Raw genomic sequence first — 26,369 nt, 5'->3', positions numbered from 1 at the left:
TGGTGTGCTACGCATAAGTTACAATTTTTTAGTTTATTGATCTACGGGGTAATTCATATTTGAGAAAAGTGTGCAGAGTAAATATTTTGATATGAAGTAAATACAATTGGTGAAGTCGTTGTGTCACGTCCCGATCTCGACATACGTCCAGTATCGACACGTGACGTCTCCAAATACCCGTATATCTAATATACCCCACCTCCTGAATATAAACAAAGTAACATTCAAGATCCAATTGCATAATAATTTTTTGTATACTTTATGGCTGCATCTAATCTCTTCATTAGACTAACTACGTACCCTCATTAAGGATCAAGCCATTCGTAGTTCAACTTCTCTATAACTTGACATATAACACGATTCGTACAAGCCAAAAAGGCATAACATTCCTCAATCAAACATTTGGACTTGACAAGCATGAATTATTCAATTCAAGCTACATAATAACCCACATGATAACCAAGGTTTCTATTTCCTCCATCATAAACATCATTATGTTTCAACATAATTGTGCAGACGATGATCACCCAATGCGGATATACCAGGCAGGACCATCCATGTACCTTTGCTACATGGTGTAACAACTTCAACACACAACTTAACCACATCTCAACCTCTATGAGTTTCAACGTAGTCATCTACACCATCAACTTGTCAAGGCCATTACTAATATGTCACACAAGCATATAGGTGCTACAACATGCTTCAAATAGGATTCTAGGATAACCTTATCATAAAAAAAAAATAATCATACACATCAATCACAGTACTAAAAGATAATTAAACTCAAATGTATCCCAACCATCATCAGTACACAAACCAATTCATGTTTAATAACATAGTCTATGGCTAATATATAAAATCACATTTCAATACAAATCCCATTTATAAGACCAAGACATATTCACATACGATATTAATAAAAGAAAAGAAATTAATATTCATATCTCATATGCTCAAGTCACTCTCTAACCAATGTAAGCCCACTAGACTCCAATTAGTCCCCTGTAGTATTAATTTTAGTATTTAGAACGTTTTGAGACATGTTGACCAAAAGTCAATTCTCGGTCAACAATAGGATCCACAACGCTACAAAATTTGATCCAGAAGATCCGCACATCATAATCTAGGTCCGTAACTTCCTAAGGTCCACATTATTCTTAAAGAACAACATACTAAAAATCTCATCGCGATCCGACAGTCGGATCTCCACCAATTACTAAAGTTAAATGGCGATCAACAATTTATTTTACAAACTTAGAAATCTAATTCGGGAAGATCCGTATGTCGGATTCCCGATCCGTAAGTTCCTAACATCCTCAAATATTACTTATTATAGTGTCTTGAAGTTTGGTGACGATCCAACGGTCGGATCATCGGTTTATATTTTGACCTATTCACGTATCGAAAAGAAGCTAAGTCCAGACAATCAATTTACGTCGTACGGATATCAAACATGAAATCATGGCATCTAAAAGTGCTTTAAAAGATATCATCGGCCTATAGGCCACGCACCGCCGCAAGCGCCTCCGCAGGTGGCGGTCGGTCGCCTCGACTCGTCGGAAAAATCCAACTATCTCCAAAAATTACCAAAATTTACAGGAATGAAGATCTCAATGAGTAGAGTAAAATTTATACATGCAGCCAAGGCCAATTTGGCCAGAAAACACCCCAAACTGGCCACGAACCGTCGGAACCCTAAGGTGGGTGTGCTTCGAATACGGCTTCCAATCGAACTCCGACGCCTCTAACACCGCTTGGGATTTGTTCCTAGGGTTGAGGGAAGTCTTTTGGTGGTGTTCATGGACGGTGAAACTTGCCGGAGCCACCGTAAAAAGGGATAAAGCCGCCGGAACACCCGTGGGTTTGTGGCTTCAAACAGGAAAAATGGGAAAGAAATTGGGAAATCTAACACTACAAGGATGTAGGGCTCATCAAGAGCTTTCCATGGACACCAAGATCACTCAAAACGGAGTTCGGATGAAGGAGATACAAGCAGATCAAGTTTGTGGGTTAACGGGTCCAATTCAATCCCAAAACGGGTTAGCAGCAGCCCTTTTTTTTTTTTTTTTTTTTTTTTTCCTTGGTTCCTTTCTTCTCCCCTTAACCGGTTCCGTTAACCCAAATATATATTTGGGCCTTTTACCCTCTACTGGAAATTAAATAATTTTCACAACCTAAAGTTTCACAACTTCAAATATCCGTAACTATATCATTATAACCCGGACTTGCAAACGGTTTTCGCCTATGCGCTCGTGGCTTCGAGACCTATTCGAAAACGTTACTTGTGACCTTAAAAGGTCAACAAGTAAATAATAATTTTCCAAACTTCACCCTTTGTACCTAGTTTAATTGAAATCTAATTTCAAATAAATTAATATAATTTCTCAAAAATAATATAAAATCTCAATAATACAAATACGTAGATTATAACAGTGAAATCCGGGAATGGGATTTCACACATTGAGTACGTAAATATAATCACATTCTTAACCTAATTAGGATCGCAACACTTCTCATTAAGTGTGTAAATATTCAAGTAAATAACGCATCAGGTCTTCAACAATAAAGGAAATACAATTAATGAAGTTGTTGGCACAATAAGCTAATGCGAGTCTCAAATCAACGGAAGAATGCATAAAAAAAGGTCAAACACACAAAACCTCACTATGATAAAGCCCAAGGTGGGATAAAAACCGATAGACTAAGAAGCAACACGAGAAGTTACATTAAGTTAAAACTATATGTCTTTTGGACGCAAGTAGCAAAAATTTAGTTAGGTAGCAAAAATCTAGTAGGAAAAATGCTCTTAAGTGTAGGGAAAAAGATTACATTACGATCAAGTGAGTATACTTCTGGATACCCCATGAGTTTAACAAAACTTCCAAATGAGAACTACAAGCATTGCATATGAGATAGTGACACATACCAATTCTCAAATAGGCTTCTAGAAGGTAGACTTTGGTAGTGGCATCGTGAAAAGGTTGGCCAGGTTGTCTGGGATCAGATTGCTTGACTTCAATCTCCTAATTCTTTGTTGATGTGATGTAGACGCAATATGTCTTGGCATTAATGTAGCATGCCTTCGTCTGATTGATACATGCGGCATAGTATAAAGAAAAGCATCATTCCAAGGATCATAGGGGTTGGATCCGCTCGGGATGCATATAGATTAGCCGAAATCCGTAGTATCTTCAAGGTGGAGGGAAAACGTCTTTAATACCAATTCAGTGGGTGCATGTAGGCGCAGTGCTGCATCTTTACCAATAGATCAATAGTAAAAGAGATGTCATGTCTAATGCAATGAGTTAAGTAAAACAAAGCAGAAAGTTCAACTCAGATATGGAACTTTAGATTCTATAACCTTTTCAAGGGTCTTATTTGCATATAGTGTATGGATGACCATAGGTATACTCAAAGGTAACATGTTCAGGTGTAGTTCAACTGGTAAACCAAAATACCGTGAGAACAGTGCTTTGAACTCCAGGTTAAGATATAAATGAGTTTTCCCAAGATATTTCATCTTAAATTTTGTCTTCAAGTGCGAGGTAATTTTGTCAAGCTCTTCTGGAGCCTTAGTGAGATTCATGTCATTGATATAAATTGAAACTTTAGCAATTCAGAATATAACTTCTTAATTTAACACGTAAGGGCATAATTTCATATCCCTTACTAATCAAATAATAACTTAGCCGGGGATTGCTTCAATTCGTAAAGTGAACACCTCAGACGAGTTGAGAGGGTGATGCGAGAATTACTTGACACTCAAATTAAACCCTCGTTTGACAATTGTAATAGAATGGATAAGTGAGGGATCGTTCTAGACCGGGGATTAGGAGGGCTTGCTAAAACCTTCTAAATTGACTTAAAAACATAAAAACTCAATATAAAACACTATTTAATGCTCGAAGAAAGCAAAACTAAAAATAAGAAAGATTAAGACTAAGACTTCAACGAAATAGGGGGGAATTGGATTTGGACGAATTTAAACTAAAATGGATACTTGGAAACAAAACAAATTGTAAATATGGATAGATTGCAAACAAGTGTTGTGAAATTAGATGGTTGGTGAATTAGCTAGAGGTTCTTTCTCCACACATGATATTTATGCATATGAATCAATTTCCAGTTATTCCTTCATTGAATTATGAACGACAATGCCCCAAATTAACCGTGACATCACTAGTTAACCCTCAGATTTTCCTTAAATTATTGGATTGGATGACATCATTCGACAACCTAAAATATTCTCAAAAGTTCCCTACATGTCATCATAATAGAGATACAATCGAAGATCATTAAGAATAATGAAAACCATAAGCATTGACAAAGCATTTGCAACTATGACATCATGTTACTCATGCTAAGAATTAAACTTAACGCGATCGTGACAAGCGACCTTCACTACTTTCAAGTATAAGTTAGCAACGATTATGTGAAACCTTCTTAAACTTTAGCCACATATTCATGCATGCTAATTAAGTGTCGACCCTCAATCAACAAACACAAATAAGTTAATCATCAAATAGTTAAGCCAATTGCATTCACGAATCAAGAGTTCATAACCGGAATTCATCAATTCATATTACATAAATAATCATGGTATTGAAATCACCCCTAGCCAAAAAGGGTTTAGTTCCTCATAACTTTGAAATCAAAGAAACACCTAAACATTCCAACAACTCAAACTTGAATTGTATGAACGTTTAGGCACTCTTCTCTTCCATTCCTCATATTACAAAACAAAGAGAATTGAATTTAAACATTGAAATCAAAGAAACGCATAAACATTCCAACAACTCAAACTTGAATTGTATGAACGTTTAGGCCCTCTTATCTTCCTCTTTATTGTGGCACAAGGACTAAGGAATGTTGTTGGTGTGTTGAATGGATTGGGGGATTATGGAAATGGATGAGGAGTGGTGGAGAAAATGGTGCATAAAATGGAGAGAAACTCACGGCTAGGGAGAAGATGGAAGTGTTTGTGGTGTGTTGTGTATGAAATGAGATGATATTTGAATGAATGAATGCAAGGGTATTTATAGGAGGAGTGGAGATGTATATGGCTATTTGTTTAAGGTGTTTGTGGTTGCAATGATGAAGAATTGCATGTGGAAATAAAAGGGAAAATGTGGTGAAATGATGAAGTAGGAAGGTGGAAATGCATGTGAGATGTTGGAAAGGAAATGGGAATATGAGTAGGCCATGGCATGGGAGTTGTTTTGTTGGTGTAAATGTGCCATGGTTGCAATGATGAAGAATAAAGGGTGCATGTGGGGTGGAATTGAATGAATGCAAAGTGAATGAATAATGAAATGAGTTAAAGAGGGAGAATGTGGTGAAATGATGAAGTAGGAAGGTGGAAATGCATGTGAGATGTTGGAAAGGAAATGGGAATATGAGTGCATGTGGGTGAATGATTTGTGGTGCAATGATGAAGAGTTGCATAAAGAATACATGTAGGGTTAGCTAGGTTGGCTTTGTTTGGGTGCATGTGTGTTAATGGTGGTTTTGCATGTGAATTGATGGATTGTTTTTGATGGAATGGATGGTTCTTTGCATGGCTTTTGAAGTGATTGTGGGCTTTGGAATTGGAAGGAAATGCATGGCCTTGGGGTTGGTTTAAGAGAGAATGGGCTAGGCCCTTTGTTTTATGTCCAAAATGAATACAAGGCCTTCAAATTCGTCCAACACTTTGGCTCCAATCATATGCTATCCATTCCAAGCCCAATTTTGCTCCAAAATGCTCCAAAATGCATCTTTTTGCTTCCTTAGCCATATGAACCTAAAAACACACGAAAATGGCTTAAACTACTAAAACAACTATGAATTAACAACATAGATGCACGAAAACAAGCTAAGTAAGTCGCCTAAATATGCTCCTATCAGAGGGTGTTCTATGGTTTGGAACTTTTGGAACAGTCCATGTAATCAATCACAGGGCATTTAAGAAAAGCCTTGCGCCATAAGGCATGCATTACATTGCACCATTTCATTCATCTCATTACACTTTCTTTCTAACTTGTAACACGACAGGGTTACCTTCGGTAGTGTAGGAACTGTTGGAAATGTGCCCTAAGCCCAATCCTAAGATCATACTTTACGAACATTTCACATGTCAAACTAAATAGTTTAATGTAAGAGCAACGATTATTGTTTAAAGCCGTCTCATTAAATGTTATACACGTAAATAATAAGTCCAAAAAATATGTAACTACGAGAATGTGATCTAAAGATTTTAGATTCATGAGACCATTCTCTTTCATATATATACCCTAAGCGTTCTCAATCATAGGATTGCCAATTGGGCATTGACGATCTGTTAAGATCAGTACATGTTATGACTTCTCTCTGGGAGAGTGACTGGTCTTGAGTCATTAATGTGACTGATACCAAGGTAAGTATGTAAGTGCTCAATAAAGAATGAGTTCATTGAACGCGATCAATGAAGAGTTCTCGTAGTCATGTCACATGAGAATTCATAGTTGGGATAATGCAAAATAGTTCTTTGACCCGAGATATCACGGTTGTTTTGTGGTTAGGTCCTTAGTCTTTGACTATGTTAAAGGCATTCCATTAAAGTGTCCATGGCATAGTTGGGGTTAAGCTAGTTAATCATGGGGATATGTGAATGTACAACAAAATATCTTTAACCTTCAAACCGTTAAGGGAGTATACTTTATGATATAATTAAGAATTTCTGGCCAGAGTATGAATGAGATTTAGAAAGTCCTTCCAAATCACATACAAGGTAATCATATAAGTAAGAGAATCACATTGGATAGTAGATATGAATAAACTATCAAACCAAACAATGTGATCAAGAGTATTGTATTAAAGAAAGACCGTATTGCATTTATAATCCCAAATTGAATAGGTTCTCTAACCTCTTCTGATTAACTTGGGTAGCCATGACATAGCTGGGTGTCACTCATGGCTTGTGGAAGCCTCAAAGATGTATAATCACTAAAGAGAGAATTGAAAGTAAGTTTCAATTCACAATCGATTTAGAAAAAGAGTTCTAATCGCTCTAATTGCCCACCAAAAGGAACCTAATGGATTGCATAACGTGTAAAGTAATGATTGAAGGATATAACGAAGATGATTATGGACAATTAAATAGTTTAATATTTATGTTAGGATTAATTGATATGTTAATTAATCTAACGAATAAGTTCATTTTAGAACTCGGGTTAGTTTTGGGCCTTGGGGCCCAAATGGGCATTGAAAGGTCAAATCCATAAGCTTAAGTTGTATGAAAAATTAACACAAAAGAGCACAAGGCCCTCTAACAGAAGGAAGCCAACCATAGAGAGGAAATGAGTGGTCTTGGACTTATTACAAGTTTGCCACTCAAATTTAGGAAAGTATAAAAGCAACTTTATAGCCTTTTGTTCATTAGGGTTTTCTAAGATGCAAAAGAGAGAAAACATTTATCTCCTTGTCTTCAAAGAGGTAGCCACCATGGGAGAACTTTGCTAGCATTTTGTTCTTCCATGGTCACTCATCTTCTTCCTCAACCATGCTTGGTGTCAAAACTTAGAGACCTCCAACTTTGGAGTCTTTTGGAGAATCCATTCTTCCATCCAAATCTAAGAAGATATGGAGCCAAGATGCAAAGTTCTTCCATATACATCCATGGAGCCAAGGATCAAGGAGACAAAAGAAAGAAGACACTCACATGGGTGAATATCCTTTGCTAAGGAAAGAGGTGCTTCAAAGGTATAAAAGTTTCTCAACTCATTTTGTTTTGAGTTGAGTCTTGTTTCACCACCACTACTAGGTTTTGAAGTTCATGGTTTAAGTTTTGTTTAAAAGTGCATACAAGCATGTTTTCTCCATTTAATCGTTAAATGCATGCATTATATTGCTTAATGAACTTAGTTTTTTCAAATAATTTCCTTCAGGAATGACATGTCTAAACACACTTTGGTAAGGAATTAAACCTGGATTGTGGTCATTAATCAATGGAAGACGGTCCAATATCATCATTTTCATTTATATTGGTAGCTACCATGTAAGTGAAAACATCATCAATGATAATCTCATTCCAATTCTATATCTCATTTAAACTAGTATACTTGACCAAGAACTTCAAGTCTCAAGAGTAATCTGGATTAATCTCATGAGATGAAAATGATTGACGGCGATTGAGTATGGAATCATTTTGTGCCTTGACCTTCCTCTTCAAGGGAAGTGAATCATATGAACAGAGTGATATGTTATGCTTCAGGTCAAGACAGATTGATTGACTATCTGTCGATGTACTGACAATCCAACAGGGACCGCACACCTTTTAGGGATGTTAACTCAACGTTGTTAGGTACGTCTATCCTTGCAAGGATGATTGCAGTTGGTATATAATTGTGTCACTTTAGCTAGACTAGAGGAATGCGTCTGGAGCAACATTCTAAAAACTAGAATATATCGCACTTGCTTAGCATACTTATGCTTTACGGGGATCGAGATGAGATATAGTGGGTAACGTCCACATAAATTAGTGTTATTCTTTAGGAACATTGACGTTTTTATCTCCCGTTAATAGTGGGAAGATTGTCTCATTGAACTGACAATCCACAAAATAAGCAATGAAAATATCGCTTGCAAGGGCTCCAAAGAGCTAGTGCGAAGGAGAATCATAATTGACAAAGATTTACAGCCTTCTTTGAGGGCCCATATTGGTACGCTATGGTGGCACAACTTGGCATAGAAAATGCAGATATGGTTGGGTGGAAATGGGCCTCAAGGTAGACCAACATATAAGATTACATAACCCTAGGAAGAAAATGAAAGCTTGGTGCATTTAACAAGGTTTGGGCGATCATTTTAATTGCGCTTTATGATCGCTTTGCGAGGTTGTTTTGTGGTGAACACGGGGAATTTAATTTTCAATTACAAACCTAAAAGGCATACAATACTTATTGAAAACATTTGATAACACTCGGGCAATATCCAATTTTCCAGACTTTATGGGAAAATCAGGGTGGTGAACCCTTGGGTAAAAATTAGCCAGGAGGTTTAGCAACAACGTGTGTGTGGACAAACATATGATCATATTTTTGATACCATCAACCAAAACAATAATTATTTGTATGGTCTACATTTTGGTTAGACTAGTCCATAATTATTCATTTGAATCCACTATGAAGAGAGGGTCATTTTCGTATCTTTGTTAGGGATGGTACAGAAATCCAATTTCTCCAACGAGCAGGTTTGGCAAAGTGTGCTTATAAGAGATCCTAACTTCAGGTAAGGAGATACGTCGTATAATACGGGCATCATTGTTGGACCTAAGTGTCCTAAACGTTCATGCCAAAATAAGTAAATTGCTTGAATCACCCAGTTGCAGGCATGTCACATATGGCATGTCTCAATTAGGAGGCAGCACATTAGCCCTATTATTTCCTTTAATGGTTTCAATCATAATCATTGTCATCTTGAATATCCTTAAGACTTAACAACGTTCTTCTGGAACGGAGATAATATAAAGTCTTTTAAATTGGTAATTATGTACCATCATGCAACGAGAAGTGTGCCAATGCTCTTAATCGGGTTGGATAGACCTGAAGTCATTTCTAGAGAGGTGATTTACGTATAAAGTTAGTGTGCATAACAACATATTCATCCAAACAACTAACTTTTCAACGTTTGTACCCAATAATATGTTTAATTGAATTTGGTAAAATGTATAGAAACATGATTCAATTAACTCATATTTGAAGACTATCCATAAGATTATCTAGAAATAAAACAAATACCAACTTGAATCCGGGAACATAGGAAATTGTTTACAAAGGGGATTCGGCCAAAAAGGCCATCCCTGTTAAAATTCTTCTCTTAATTCATATTCGAAGACAATATCCATAAGATTATCTAGAAATAAAACAAATACCAACTTGAATCCGGGAACATAGGAAATTGTTTACAAAGTGGATTCGGCCAAAAAGGCCATCCCTGTTAAATTATTCTCTTCCAAATGTCTTAGGTGGAGCAAAATTAGTCTCACAGATTGACTACGAGAATGGTACTCCTTAACGACATTGGTAGGGCATAGATAAGTGTGTAACCAATGATTTCTTCGATCAAAACGGAAGTAGATTTTGCAAGGTTGAGTTTCGGGAATACCATTTCACATTCTTGAAGTTTCAAGTCATAGGTGCCAAGGATCACACTTCTGGCCATGATGCCACCTCTTGACGGGCCTTGATTCTACCATAGGTTGTATAATAAACCCTAGAGTGGGTGAGAAAGAGACAAACTTAGGTTTGAAAGGTTTGAGCCAAACTATGTGACTCTGTTCATACATCCATGTTGAAGTAGGACATTGCCATTCGGTAGGCTCTAACCAAAACTGGGTGAGGACATTCAATAGACTTTAGCAAAACTGAGCCTATATTATTCAATACCTCCCAGCCGAATCACTTGGGTACCTTTCTCTCACATTTATGGTATTAATCAGATCCAAGGATTTGGTAAACTTTCACTTTGTACAATGTTGCTTCAAGAGCGTGTTAGAGACATGGAAGGACAAGAAAAATCTTCTCCAATCAAAATTCGATCGGATTTTATAAGCTTCAAAATCGTACATATTCATGGACATAAAGGTTTTAATCATTGTTTGCTTCAGACAACGTCATGATTAAAGAGTCCATAGACTCAGCTAAGGAGCCATAGAATCCTTTTTTAGTGATGTATACTTCTGTTTGTAATGCTTCGGGCATGTGTCTTCAAATGAAAATCATGGCGGATGCTTATTCAACTCTTCCATACCATTGTTGGCTTCAATGGTTTCTTTGCTTCTTGATAGTCCAATCTCCTTCACATCTTGTACCCATATGATGTAGTTTCTGTGAGAAATATCCAAACTAGTGAAATCAAATGGAGGGATCAAGATTGTGATTAGTGCTATGGGAAATAAAACATACATAAGCATCAAAGTTAGAACATTCGGGTACTAAGACATAGTTTACATGAAAAAAATTTGGGTTTTCATGAGTTTATTGTTTTATGAAAACTTCAGGTATCAAAGGCACTAAATTTGAAACTACAAGTTCGAGTTTGGTACGAACTTCTGGTTCATAAAAGTGGTACATGTAAGAATGCAAAATACAATTACAACTAAAGTGTAATTTGGGTTGCTTGAGGAACTCAAGTGTAAGTAGCTTCAGGACTACGAAAGCATGTTAACAGTTCAAAGAAAAATAATAAAATATTGAATCATTAATAGTGGAACCAAACATGGTTGATCAAAACCAAACAGGGTTGATCGTGGAAACAAAGTAATGACATTGGGTCACACTACAAGAAAACATGGATTAAGTGACTGAATTTTTTGTGGTGCGTGAAATTCATCACATATAGGTAAAACAAGTGATGCTTTTTTAAAAATCGTCACTTTAAGATTTTTGGAGGACTCCAAAATATTTTGCACTTATACTTTTGGATTCGGCACAAAAAAGTGGGCAGGAAAGTTTACCCCCAAACGAAATTTTAGTATGTGACACAATGTTAAATTCATCACATAAGAAGAGGGAAGGCTACCTGGCCATTCCTGACATATAATATTGAATTAAAAATAAAAAATAAAAAATATAGATGCAATTGTCAAAACCCCCAAATAACAAAACCTATCCATTTATTCTCATTTCTTCCCAGTCTTCATCACCCGTTCATCTACTCCTTCACCCTGACTTCGATGACCAGCTACTTGGTGGTTGCCAACGACAGCGACTACCACCTCTCCTTCGTCTCCCTCCCTCAGCCATTCTCCCATGCTTTGATTCTCATTCACTAACTCTCTTATCTCTCTGACATAACAAGATCAAATTGGGGAAAGAAAAGTTCGATTTTTTCTCAAGTTCTTTCAGTTGACAACAAGTTACTTTGTTTCTCTATATTTCTTTAATTGTTTTTAGATTTTTTTTTTCTTTAATTGTTCCCCAGATTTTGATTTTTTTTGCTAAAGATCCTATTGCTGGTGAATTGTTCTTTGCTTCAAGTAGAGTTATACTGGCAGTGAGTTCTCTGTTCCAGTCTTGATTCTTCTTTACTCTTTGGAGTCAAATTTTGGTCTTGGTGGTTAATATATGTTTTTATATTTTTTCTTAATCCCCTGACTAAGTGTTATCTTTTTGTTTTTTGTTTTTGTTCAAAGGTTGGAAGTCTGTAACCATTAAGTTGCATGTTGTCTTTCTTGAGAAAGGTGTTGTCAAGAGTCAAGACTAGGTTCGCCTTGAAATTTTTTGGGTAGGGCCTACAGTGTTCTTAGTGTCGTTTCTTACTAGCTACTTACACTGGGAATTCTTTAGATGTGTACTTTCTTGTGTTTTGGCTGGCTGAAAAGGGGTGATGGTAGGAGATCTGGTAGTTGATAGGAGCATATTTAGGCGACTTACTTAGCTTGTTTTCGTGCATCTATGTTGTTAATTCATAGTTGTTTTAGTAGTTTAAGCCATTTTCGTGTGTTTTTAGGTTCATATGGCTAAGGAAGCAAAAAGATGCATTTTGGAGCATTTTGGAGCAAAATTGGGCTTGGAATGGATAGCATATGATTGGAGCCAAAGTGTTGGACGAATTTGAAGGCCTTGTATTCATTTTGGACATAAAACAAAGGGCCTAGCCCATTCTCTCTTAAACCAACCCCAAGGCCATGCATTTCCTTCCAATTCCAAAGCCCACAATCACTTCAAAAGCCATGCAAAGAACCATCCATTCCATAAAAAACAATCCATCAATTCACATGCAAAACCACCATTAACACACATGCACCCAAACAAAGCCAACCTAGCTAACCCTACATGCATTCTTTATGCAACTCTTCATCATTCCACCATTCATTCTTTATTCCACAAACAAGTCACATGCATTTCCACCTTCCTACTTCATCATTTCACCACATTCTCCCTCTTTAACTCATTTCATTATTCATTCACTTTGCATTCATTCAATTCCACCCCACATGCACCCTTTATTCTTCATCATTGCAACCATGGCACATTTACACCAACAAAACAACTCCCATGCCATGGCCTACTCATATTCCCATTTCCTTTCCAACATCTCACATGCATTTCCACCTTCCTACTTCATCATTTCACCACATTTTCCCTTTTATTTCCACATGCAATTCTTCATCATTGCAACCACAAACACCTTAAACAAATAGCCATATACATCTCCACTCCTCCTATAAATACCCTTGCATTCATTCATTCAAAAATCATCTCATTCACAACACAACACAACACCACAAACACATCCACCTTCCTTAGCCGTGAGTCTCCCTTAGAATCCAAAAACCATCTTCCATTTCCACCACTCCTCATCCATTTCCATAATTCCCCAACACTTCCATCCCCCCAACCAACTATCCCTAGACCTTATGCTACAATAAAGAGGAAGATAAGAGGGCCTAAACGTTCATACAATTCAAGATTGAGTTGTTGGAATGTTTAAGCGTTTCTTTGATTTCAATGTTTAATTTCAATTCTCTTTGTTTTGTAAGTATGAGGAACTAAACCCCCCTTAGCTAGGGGGTGATTCGAAATATATGTTTATGCTTGCAATATGATTTGATTACTTTTAATTACGTTTCATAAGTTGTGAATTCAATTTGTTTAACTATTTGATTGATATCCTATTTATGTATGTTTATTAAGAATGAACGCTTAATTTTCATGCATGAATTTGACGCTAGAATATAAGTGAGTTTCACATAATAGTTATGAACTTATATTCACAAGTAGTGGAGGTTGCTTATAAACAATCGCGTTAAACAAATTCTTGGCATAAGTTTCATGCAATCATAGTAACGAATGCCTCGTCAACACTTATAGTTTTCATGTTGCTTAATGATTCTTGCTTGTATCTCTATTATGCAATTCATGTAGGGAACTTGTGAGGAATGCTTTGGGTTGTCGTATGCAATCATCCAATTCATTAACTTAAGGAAAACTTGACGGTTAATTTAAGCGGACCTAATTAACCCGGGGCGTTGAGAATTCATGGTTTATTGAAATACAATTAGAAATCTTTTTATTATGCAAGTGTAACATGTGTGGATATGAACCCCTTGGCTAGCATCCATTCATTCCATTTCATCAATTTCATATTTACATTCTATCTAGTTTATTTACTTGTTTCGTTATTTCAATTTTTGTCCAAATCCAATCCCCCTTTATTTTGTTTAAGTCTTAGTCTTTCTTACTTTTAGTTTTGTATTCTTCGCATTAATTAGTGTTTTAAACTTGTTTTTACGTTTTTGAGTCAAAATCCAAGTGATTAACAATCCCTCCTAATCCCCGGTCCAGAACGATCCCTACTTATACACTTCACTACAATTGACAAAAAGAGGGTTTAATTTGTGTGCGTATAATTCACGCATCAGTAGTACATAAATATAAGAAATGATTAAAACTACTTACAAGAAGGCTTGGCAATTTATTTTCTTACTTGTGCTGAGTCTATTAAGTTGGTTACTTATCTTGTTTGCTCTTGTGTGTAGGTACTAGTTTATGACCCGTAGCTCACAACCTGTTCGTGAGCATATCTCCGACTTTGACGGTGATTTCGAGAGGACTTTGAGAAGAAACAAGAAATTGCAAGAGTCTAATCCTCTTAGTCCCGAACCTGAAGTAGAAAAGCAAGAAGTTGAGGTTGAAGAGGAGGCCACGACAAGGTTTGAAGAGGAAGTACCAACCATGGCAGCGGACAATCGAACCATCAAGGAGCTTTCTACCTCGGGTTTGGCCAATGCAGCCCCTCTTTGCATCCAATACCCTAGTGCAGCCCCTGAGAAGACCGATGAGTTTGAGTTGAAGTCCAGTTTGCTACATCATATACCCAAGTTCCATGGGTTATCAATGGAGGACCCTAATAAGCATTTAAAGGAGTTCGAAGTAGTATGCTCAAGTATGACACCGGTGAATGTGGACAGCAACATATTGAAGATGAAGGCTTTTCCTTTTTCTTTGTTGGAGAAGGCCAAAGATTGGTTGTATGAGTTGGTTCCCGGAACTGTCACATCATGGGAGAGTATGAAGCGAGCCTTCTTGGAGAAGTTCTTTCCGACATCACGAGTCATTCTTCTTCGCAAGAAGATTAGTGGAATTCAACAAAGCCAAGGTGAATATTTTCCAACTTATTATGAACGTTTTAAAACTCTTGTTGCTTCATGTCCACAGCACCAAATGAAGGAGGAGCTACTTCTTCAATATTTTTACGAAGGTCTTTTACCACTTGAACGGTAAATGTTGGATGCATCCGCGGGAGGAGCTCTAGTGGACAAGACACCCAGGGATGCCAAAACTCTCATTGCTAATCGAGCACTCAATGCACAACAATATGAAGGTGTTGGGCAAATAGACACCCCACGGCCACATCATGTAAATGAGGTAAGTTCTATTTCTGAGTTACAATCCCAAATGGCTAACCTTACGTCTATGTTGTCGCAGTTTGTTGAAGGCCCCAGAGCGCAAGGAGCTACAATCTGTGGTGTATGCTCCATTCAAGGACACCAATCTGATCAATGCCCTCAATTAATTGAGAATGGAGGGTGGGAATCTGCCAATGTCATGGGTTATGGGAATCAAAACCAACCAAGGGGTGATCCTTTCTCCAATACTTACAATCAAGGATGGCGTGACCACCCAAATTTTAGATGGAGAGATGCATAACAACCTGCCCAACAAAGTGGATTCCGACAACCCCCGGGTTTCTTTCCAAGGCCAATGGCACCACAACCACCTCCTCAAGCACAATCATCCCAAACCAACTCAGGTACGTCTATGAATGATTATAAAACATATCAATTATTAACCACAATGGCACAGGGAATGCAAAACCAAGCAAAAGAGGTTAATGAGCTAAAGAAGCAAATGGGACAAATGGCCGAATTTTTGGGACAATTTCATGAAAATGGTAAGTTACCAAGCACTACGGTGGTCAATCCAAAGGGTGGTTTCGAATCTGCAAAAGCTATCACCCTAAGAAGTGGAAAAGAAGTGGGAAGCAAAGCACATGAATCTGCCCAAAACAAGGAAGATGAGAAGATACAAATTGAAGAAGATGAGCAATCCTACCCCACGGCAAGTGTAACACCACCCAAGCCGCAACCATCTAAGCCTTCCCATCCGTCCATCTCAGGTAATGTTGTCCCAAATGTTGTGATTTCGAACACTAATCTGCCCAATGTTCCTTTCCCTCGCAGATTTGCACAATCGAAGAAGGAAGAAAGCGAAAAGGACATTTTGGATACCTTTCGAAAAGTCCAAGTAAACATTCCTTTACTTGATGCCATTAAGCAAGTGCTCAGGTATGCAAAGTTTTTAAAAGAGTTATGCACAACTAGGAAAAGAATTTCAAACAAGGAAGTTGTGAAAGTAAGTGAAAATGTATCTGCCGTTTTGCAACGAAAGTTACCTCCAAAGTGTAAGGATCCAGGGAGCTTTACTATTCCATGCATAATTGGAAACACTAGATTTGAACAATGCATGTTAGATTTAGGTGCTTCTATTAATGTCATGCCATATTCCATTTATGCATCTATGAACCTTGGTGAGTGATACGAGCATATTTAGGCGACTTACTTAGCTTGTTTTCGTGCATCTATGTTGTTAATTCACAGTTATTTTAGTCCTTTATGCTTCTTTTGTGTGTTTTCAGGTTCTAAGGGCAAAGTATGCAAAAGGATGCCTTTTGGAGCCTTTTGGAGCAAATTAGAGATTGCAATGGATTGCATATGCTTAAAGCCAAGTAGATGGACGAAATTGAAGATCATAACCATTCACTTATCACTTATCAAAACCATTCACTTATCACTTATCATAACCACAACCATTCACACCCTTTTAATCCACATGCACTCCCATCCATTTCATCATTGCAACCATTGCACATTTACACCAACAAACATCTCTTTGCCATGCCTTTCCCTTAGCCTAGTTGTTTTATGCCATTTTCAGATTTCCACCATTCACACACACATGCACTCACATGCATTTCAAGCACTAAACATTCTTCTTTGCCGTGCCTTTCCCTTCCACTTTCCAACCTTTCCAAATGCAATTTCATCAACACATGCATTCATTATTCATTCACCTTGCATTCCCTTTACATTTCAACCCACATGCACTTTAATCATTCAAACATGCAGCCACATAATCATTCACCCTATCCATTCTATGTCACAAAACAATGTCACATGCACCATCAAAACATCCTTTGCCATGGGCACCTATTGCTCCTACGCCATCCAATTCAGGTAAGGTTGTTCCAAAGTTAATTATTGCTAACCCCGTTCCACTGAATATCCCTAGTCCTTGCAGGATCATGCAATCCAAGGAAGAAGAGGGTGAGAAAGGCATCTTCGAATCGTTTCCAAAGAATCAAGAGCAAGATGTGACTGGGGAATGTCTAGAAGAGGATATACTTGAGGCAAACAACCCCAAAGAAATTGAATTTTATGACACAGGACAAGGACCAATCCTCACACCACATCTGGGCGAGTGCAAAGTCCCTGAAACGTTCAAAGAAGATGTGTTTATCCTTGAGTTCTTGTCGAAGCACACAGGTAAGCCGCCTCCCCGAATTTCAATTTTCTTTTATACTAATATGTTGTTAATGATCTAGGCACCCACTTTAGAATTTGAACCATTACCGGATCATCTCAAGTATCACCCCCCATTCAGAGATAAATTCCATGTCATGGGTCCTAAGTGAGCCTAAGAAGGTCTCGTCCGGCTGCAAGACGTAAAAGAAAGCGCTACTTGGGAGGCAACCCAATACAGTGAATAAAACAAAGCTTGTTCATTGATTTTTCGAGAAATTACAATTGTATCTAACAAAGAAAGAGAAAGATGGAGCCTTCACAAGTTGTGTACGTGAGGCCCCACTACGTGGCAACACTCTTGGAGCAGGAGGCATCGAAGCAGGAGGCATCGGAGCAGAAGGCATCGGAGCAAGAGGCATAGGAGCGGGAGGCACCGAAGATAGATCATTCAAGGCCCCAATCCTTGGTGGAACGCTGGATGACCCAGGAAAAAGGTGCCTCTGGAAGAAAGCTGCAAGCCTTTGACGGTCATCAAGCTCATCAAGCTTCCTCTTCATGCCTGTCGAATAATTATTAGCAAGCACGTGCAAACATCGGTTCTCGTACTTAAGCTGTTTGATCTCCTGCTTAAGACTCTCCACCTCCGCCATCAAGGATTCAACCTGACAGGAGCGAGCAAGAAGGCGTTGGCCCATGTTGGACACAGAGCCAGCGCACTGAACGCTAAGAGCCAAGGACTCTTGAACGGCTAACTCATCGGACCGTCCTGAAAGCAACTGACTATCTTTGGGAGTGAGGAGGTTCCGAGCTACTATCGTAGCCGTTGTTGCATCCGTCATCACAGAGTCCTCACCTGTAAGAGGGCCATGAGAAGATAAGAAAGACGGGCACCATACCTTATCCTGACGCGGCGCAACCGGATCATTGCTTAGACTCAAATCTAAGCAAATGTTCGATGGGTTAGATGAGCTAGCCATTTTTCAAGAAGTTAAAAGAGAAGGGTTGGATGGAGTGAAATCTCGACGGGCCGGAGACGATTTCTGGGCAATTTTCAGAGTGTGCATGATAGAGGTGATCGATCACCTCTATTAAAGGAGAGGCATTCACCGATTCAGAAATGAAGAGACACCACTCTTCAAAGCCGGATTTTCCGGCGTAAAGATCGCCAGCTCTTCAGACGCAATCCAGGATTTTCAGAAAGCGTGTGCCACTTTGTCAAAAGCTCCCGGCTTTTGGTAACTAAAGTGTTTTGATGCAAATTCGGAGGATTTTATCCACCATAACTTCAAATGTTGTTTCTTGCTGTTTTTAAGTGTGTTTAGTGTGTTTTGACTTAAAAATTCGAAAATTATATAAAAATTTGAAAAACATGTTTTGAAAAGCCTAAAAAGAGTGTTTTGAGTCGTTTTTGTGTCGTAGGTCACCTTCCAACACAATGATAAGGATTTGGTTTCTAATTGCATGACTGTTAAAAAGAGTTATAAACATAGAGAAAAGTTTGATTTACTCTTGGTATATGCTTGGTTATGGTTATAATGTATGACTTCACATGCAATCATAAAAGAAAAATTCGTTTTTGTAACATGCCTGAAGGAAGGAACTCAAACAAACGCTACAACCTTGAGAGACTTGAGCCTATAACGTTCTTTGGAGAGTATAATCTGTGATTTCTTGTTTTCTAAAGTCGTTGCATGATCTCATTATTCTTTGCTTGGTTACTACTTAAAAGGCGTTTCATCATATAGTTCCAAATGCTAGAACTCATGCCCATTTCATTCAAAGCATATTATTGATTTGCATAACATATATCAAGATGAAGTTGTGTAATTGCCACCATAGCCAAATAGCCTCACTTCCCATATTTCGTATATGTTGTAAGTTTTACCCCCGTTGAGTTTTGTTTAGCCTTTATTCTTTGTTAACCCACATTATCCTCACCTAGCCTAGTTTAGGACAATCCACACCCTTGTTCTTAAAAGATAGTGAGCATGACTTAAATGAATTCCTTTTGAGTTACATTATGCAAGAAAATGAGTGTGGGGGAAGGAATGCTTGTTTTTAAGTATGTTTGAGATTCAAAAGAAAAGAAAAACAGAAAAGAAAAGAAAGAAAGAAAGAAAAAAGAGCTTGAAAAAAATGAAAGAATGAGTGATTGAAGAAAGGGTTCAAAACACCAATTCTGGCCGTAAATTGTCTAAATTCTCCCTTTTTGTTCAAAAGTTGAGTTTTCATTCAAAAGTGAATTCTAAGTTGATTCAAGTGCTTTGCTCACTATTTCTTTAAGAACCTTTGTTTTCCATATCCCTTCTTTGTTATCCACACGCCCCGAACCCCATTACAACCCGTGACTTCAATCTTGAGTGTTATGTGTTTCAATTTGTGGAGTTTGAACTTGGTATGAGCATATGGTGTCACTGGTTCTCGCATCTAAGTGGTAGCATTCCATTCATGAGATCATATCTAAACATGCTTATTAACTCCAGAAATTGCTCTCTTTGTGATATATATATATGAGTGTTCGTTTTCATTAATCTTCTCACATATGACTAGATTAGGGTGTGTAGTTAGAAAATCTGAGTGAAAATCGAGTGCATATCTTGTAAGGAATTGAGCAAATTCTCTAAGGCATGTTACTACATTCAAAACATGGTTTTAAATGTTTAATTGTGAAATAGTATGTGGTGACTATGATTAAGAATGTACTTAAGTGTGAAGATGACTAAAATCTGTGAGAATGATGATTTTTAACATGTCATGTGCATTGGAAATCCCTAAGACGGTTGTTGGAAGGTTTAGGTTGTGTTTTACGTGTTTAGTGTCGTTTTGTTTATTTGTTTTTATTCTGTTTTGCTCGAGGACTAGCAAAAGTTAAGTGTGGGGGAGTTTGATAGGAGCATATTTAGGCGACTTACTTAGCTTGTTTTCGTGCATCTATGTTGTTAATTCACAGTTATTTTAGTCCTTTATGCTTCTTTTGTGTGTTTTCAAGTTCTAAGGGCAAAGTATGCAAAAGGATGCCTTTTGGAGCCTTTTGGAGCAAATTAGAGATTGGAATGGATTGCATATGCTTAAAGCCAAGTAGATGGACGAAATTGAAGATCATAACCATTCACTTATCACTTCCATTCACTTATCACTTATCATAACCACAACCATTCACACCCCTTTAATCCACATGCACTCCCATCCATTTCATCATTGCAACCATTGCACATTTACACCAACAAACATCTCTTTGCCGTGCCTTTCCCTTAGCCTAGTTGTTTTATGCCATTTTCAGATTTCCACCATTCACACAGACATGCACTCATATGCATTTCAAGCACTAAACATTCTTCTTTGCCGTGTCTTTCCCTTCCACTTTCCAACCTTTCCAAATGCAATTTCATCAACACATGCATTCATTATTCATTCACCTTGCATTCCCTTTACATTTCAACCCACATGCACTTTAATCATTCAAACATGCAGCCACATAATCATTCACCCTATCCATTCTATGTCACAAAACAATGTCACATGCACCATCAAAACATCCTTTGTCGTGGCCCTTGCATATTCATCCCATTTTCAGCCATTACACTCCTTCAATTCAGCCACCATTCATTCTTTATTCCACATACACTCATCATCACACACCCTAGCTATCATTCACATGCATTCACATGCATCACAACCCCAAAACCATCAAGAAAACACCCTTGCCGTGGCCTTCACTCACACTTCCAGCTTTCCACCTTGCATTTCCAGATTATTCCTTCATCATTGCATCCATTCCACATGTATTCTTCATCATTGCACCACAAATCAGCTCATCCCACACTCCATGCCGTGGCCTACCTCCCATTTCCAGCTTTCACATGCCTTCAAATGCATTTCCAGCACATCTTTTGCTTTACATCTCCACAAACACATGTATTTACACCCAAAAATCCCCTTTACCGTGGCTTTCACTCCTATTTCCAGCATCTACACACTCATTTCCATCCATTGCACATGCTTTCCAACCTAACATTCACCCACATGCACCCTTTAAACAAACCCAAACATGCAGCCACAGAAACTCCACCCTTTGCCGTGCAAATCATCACCATTCCACTTTCCAACCTAGCCACATCCACATGCATTTAATCATAATCATTCACTCACCTTGCAGCCACATTTCCACCCACCTCCTAGCTGTCATGTTCCCCCTTATTTACCTATAAATAAACACCTCATTTCATTCATTCAAACACATCTCATTTCATACACAACACCACATCACAAACACATCCACTTCTTCCTAGCCGTGAGTCCCCATTCCCTTATAATCCAAACACCATTCCTCATCCATTTCCATAATTCCCCAATCCATTCAACACACCAACAACATCCCTTAGACCTTGTGCCACAATAAAGAGGAAGATAAGAGGGCCTAAACGTTCATACAATTCAAGTTTGAGTTGTTGGAATGTTTAGGCGTTTCTTTGATTTCAATGTTTAATTTCAATTCTCTTTGTTTTGTACGTATGAGGAACTAAACCCCCCTTAGCTAGGGGGTGATTCGAAATATATGTTTATGTTTGCGTTTTGATTTGATTACTTCTAATTGCGTTTCATAAGTTGTGAATTCAATTTGTTTAACTATTTGATTGATAACCTATTTATGTATGTTTATTGAGAGTTCACGCTTAATTTTCATGCATGAATATGACGCTAGAATATAAGTGAGTTTCACGTAATAGTTATGAACTTATATTCACAAGTAGTGGAGGTTGCTTATAAACAATCACGTTAAACAAATTCTTGGCATAAGTTTCATGCAATCATATTAACGAATGCCTCGTCAACAGTTATAATTTTCATAGAGCGTAATGATTCTTGCTTGTATCTCTATTATGCAATCATGTAGGGGACTTGTGGGGAATGTTTTGGGTTGTCGTATGCAATTATCCAATTCAATAACGTTAGGAAGATTTGAAGGTTAATTTAAGCGGACCTAATTAACCCGGGGTGATGAGTTTCATAATTCATTGAAATGCAATTGGAAATCTTTTTATTATGCAAGTATAACATGTGTGGAGATGAACCCCTTGGCTAGCATCCATTCATTCCATTTCATCAATTTCATATTTACATTCTGTCTAGTTTATTAACTTGTTTCGTTATTTCAATTTTTGTCAAACCTCAATCCCCTTTTTGCTTTAATGTTCAATTTAGTTAGAAATCAATTTAGTTTGTGTTTTTAAAGCATTTTGAGTCTTTTGGTTTGTCTTAGTGTTTTAACGTTTAGTTTCACATTCTTTGAGTCTAGTTTAGTGTTTTATATTGTTTTTACGTTTTTGAGTCAGTTTCCAAGAGATTAACAATCCCTCCTAATCCCCGGTCCAGAACGATCCCTACTTATACTTATACTACAATTGACAAAAAGAGGGTTTAATTTGTGTGCGTATAAATCTCGCATCAGTGAGTTAAAACAAGATGGCGTTATAATTTAATTGGCCGATCGTTCTAACGCTTATCCCAAGGGAGTCCTTGAGGATGTTTTAGTGCAGGTCAATCATCTTATTTTTCCTGCAGATTTTTATGTCTTAGAAATGGAGGATTCGAGCCATACTCCATCATTGCCAATCTTGCTAGGCCGTCCATTCATGAAAACAGCGAGAACAAAGATAGACGTGTTTACGGGAACATTAACCATGGAGTTTGATGGGGACATTATTAATTTTAATCTTTCTGAAACCATTAAATATCCAATTGAGGACCATTCTTGTTTTGCTATTGACATTGTGGATTCGTTGGCACAAGTGCATTTGGATCAAATGAGCGAAGATGCACTCGATGTAGCCTTAGTGCACGACATAGGAGCAAGAAATGAGGGTGGGGGAATTCTTGCAACCTACGGCATGCAATCTGACCATATCGCCGTGCCCGCTTGTGGTGAAGTGATTGAAATGGTTGCTGCCCTCGAGTCATTGCCCTCACACTCTGGTAAGTCTCCACTCTCAATTTTGGATTCGGTTTTGACTAACAAGTTACTTCCATCAATTGTGCAGCCACCTACACTTGAGTTAAAACTTTTACCTAGTCACTTGAAGTATATTTTCTTGGGAGAAGATCAAACACTACCCGTCATCATATCAAGCTCACTCACAGCCCAAGAAGAAGACAAGTTGATAAGGGTGTTAAAGGAGCACAAATCTGCCATTGGATGGACCTTGGCGGATATCAAAGGCATTAGTCCCACCACGTGCATGCATCGCATCCTTTTGGAGGAGGGAGCCAAGCCATCTCGTGAAGCTCAACGTCGCCTTAATCCACCCATGTTGGAAGTAGTGAAAAAGGAGGTTATAACATTGCTTGATTGTGGTGTTATATATCCTATTTCTGATAGTCGTTGGGTGTCACCTGTGCAGGTTGTTCCAAAGAAGTCCGGAGTCACGGTGGTGAAGAATGAAGAACAAGAGCTTATACCCACTCGTGTTGTGACCGGTTGGCGTGTTTGTATTGATTACAGGAAGTTAAATGCCATGACAAGGAATGATCACTTTCCATTGCCATTCCTTGACAAATGCTAGAAAGGTTAACCGGTTATAAATTTTATTGCTTTCTTGATGGATATTCCGGATATAACCAAATTGTGATAGCTATGGAGGACCAAGAGAAGACAACATTCACGTGCCCCTTCGGCACCTTTGCATATAGGCGCATGCCCTTTGGTTTGTGTAATGCCCCTGCGACATTTCAACGATGCATGGTGAGTATATTTTTTGATTATGTGGAGAAAATTATTGAGATATTTATGGATGACTTTAGCGTGTTTGGTAATTCATTCGATCATTGCTTGAATAATCTGACCTTAATTTTGAGACGTTGTGTTGAAACGAATCTTGTGCTTAATTGGGAAAAATGTCACTTCATGGTTAAGCAAGGTATTGTTCTAGGACATATTATTTCTGAAAAAGGCATTGAAGTGGATAAATCTAAGGTAGACCTTGTTCGTCACTTACCCTCTCCAACTTCGGTTAGAGAGGTTCGTTCGTTTCTTGGTCACGCAGGTTTTTATAGGCGTTTCATAAAGGATTTCTCCAAGATTGTGCAACCACTATGCCGATTGCTTCAAAAAGAGGTGGTTTTCAAGTTTGATGATGCATGCTCCATGGCATTCAAGCACTTAAAAGAGGCTCTCACTTCGGCTCCCATTATCACACCTCCAGATTGGAGCTTTCCATTCGAGTTGATGTGCGATGCTTCGGACTATGCAATTGGTGTTGTTTTGGGGCAGCGAAAGAACAAACAACCTCATGTTATTTATTATGCATCTAGGACACTAAATGATGCTCAATTAAATTACTCAACCACTGAAAAAGAATTACTTGCTGTGGTATTTGCATTAGATAAGTTCCGATCCTACTTACTTGGTACTAAAGTTATTATTTTTACTGATCATGCAGCTTTCAAGTATTTGCTCACGAAAAAGGAGGCCAAGCCTAGACTAATTCGATGGATGTTGCTTCTACAAGAGTTTGACATTGAGATTCGGGATAAGAAGGGCGTGGAGAATGTGGTGGCTAACCACCTAAGTCGAATGGTGCATGAGGAAGCATCGCCAATTTCTGAAACCTTCCCCGATGAGCAATTAATGTCTATCCAGGTAAGTGAGCCTTGGTATGTAGATTTGGTGAACTTTTTAGTGTCTAAACATACCCCTAGCACACTTAATAGGAATCAACGTGATAAGCTTAAAAAGGATGCTAGGTTTTATGTTTGGGATGACCCATACCTTTGGAAATTTTGTCCCGATCAGATTGTAAGACATTGTGTGAATGAATCTGAGTTTCAATCTATTTTAACATTCTATCATTCATATGCATGTGGGGGACATTTTGGCACCCAATGCACTGCCCTGAAAGTCTTAGAATGTGGGTTTTATTGGCCAACCATTTTTAGAGATGCTAGGATATTTTGCCTTACATGTGATCGTTGTCAACGAATGGGTAATATAAGTGTTAAGGATCAAATGCCACAAAACCCTATACTTTCTGTTGAAATATTTGATGTGTGGGGAATTGATTTTAAGGGTCCTTTTCCTTCATCACATGGTTTTCTCTATATCTTGTTGGCGGTGGATTATGTTTCCAAATGGGTGGAAGCAAAAGCCACCCGGAGTAACGATTCTAAAGTGGTTACAGATTTTGTGAAGTCTAACATTTTTGCTAGGTTTGGAATGCCTCGAGTCTTTATAAGTGATGGAGGTTCACATTTTTGTAATCGCACGATCGAGGCACTGCTCAAGAAGTACAACGTTACACATAGGGTTTCGACACCCTATCATCCTCAAACAAGCGGGCAAGCCGAGGTGTCGAATCGGGAGATAAAACAGATTCTTGAGAAGACGGTTGGGCCAACAAGAAAAGATTGGAGCTTGAGGTTAGAGGATGCATTGTGGGCGTATAGGACCGCCTACAAAACACCCATAGGAATGTCCCTCTTTCGGCTTGTTTATGGCAAACCATGTCACTTACCTGTGGAGTTGGAGCACAAGGCTCATTGGGCCGTGAGGAAGTTCAACATGGATGTAGATGAGGCAGGAATTCATCGTAAGCTTCAATTGAATGAACTTGAGGAAATATGGAATGAAGCTTACGAGAATGCCCACATTTACAAGGAAAAGACAAAGGCCTTTCATGATAAGATGATTCGCACCAAGGCATTCTCTGTTGGACAGAAAGTGTTGTTGTTTAATTCTCGTCTTCGTCTATTTCCGGGTAAGTTACGTTCACGTTGGATTGGACCCTTTGTTATTACTAATGTTTTTCCTCATGGTGCAGTCCAAGTT

General features: G+C 38.2%; 1 protein-coding gene across 1 annotated transcript; it reads left to right on the top strand.

Moving 5' to 3' along the window:
* Window positions 1-1,887: 1,887 nt before the first annotated feature.
* On the top strand, window positions 1,888-26,369 carry LOC125471154 (the record flags this gene model as incomplete). Its single annotated transcript, XM_048571273.1, has 5 exons — window positions 1,888-2,008; window positions 16,015-16,558; window positions 19,396-19,419; window positions 25,256-25,366; window positions 25,490-26,369. Coding segments are annotated over exons 1-5 (1,680 nt in total), but the record flags the coding sequence as incomplete, so codon positions are not given.

The sequence above is a fragment of a genome, unplaced genomic scaffold (genome assembly GCF_019419815.1).
Source record: "Pyrus x bretschneideri cultivar Hongxiangsu unplaced genomic scaffold, Pyrus_bretschneideri_v1 Contig58, whole genome shotgun sequence".
Classification (NCBI taxonomy): domain Eukaryota; kingdom Viridiplantae; phylum Streptophyta; class Magnoliopsida; order Rosales; family Rosaceae; genus Pyrus; species Pyrus x bretschneideri.
Note: the sequence above shows the minus strand (reverse complement) of the source record. Positions and strands in the feature narration are given on the sequence as shown.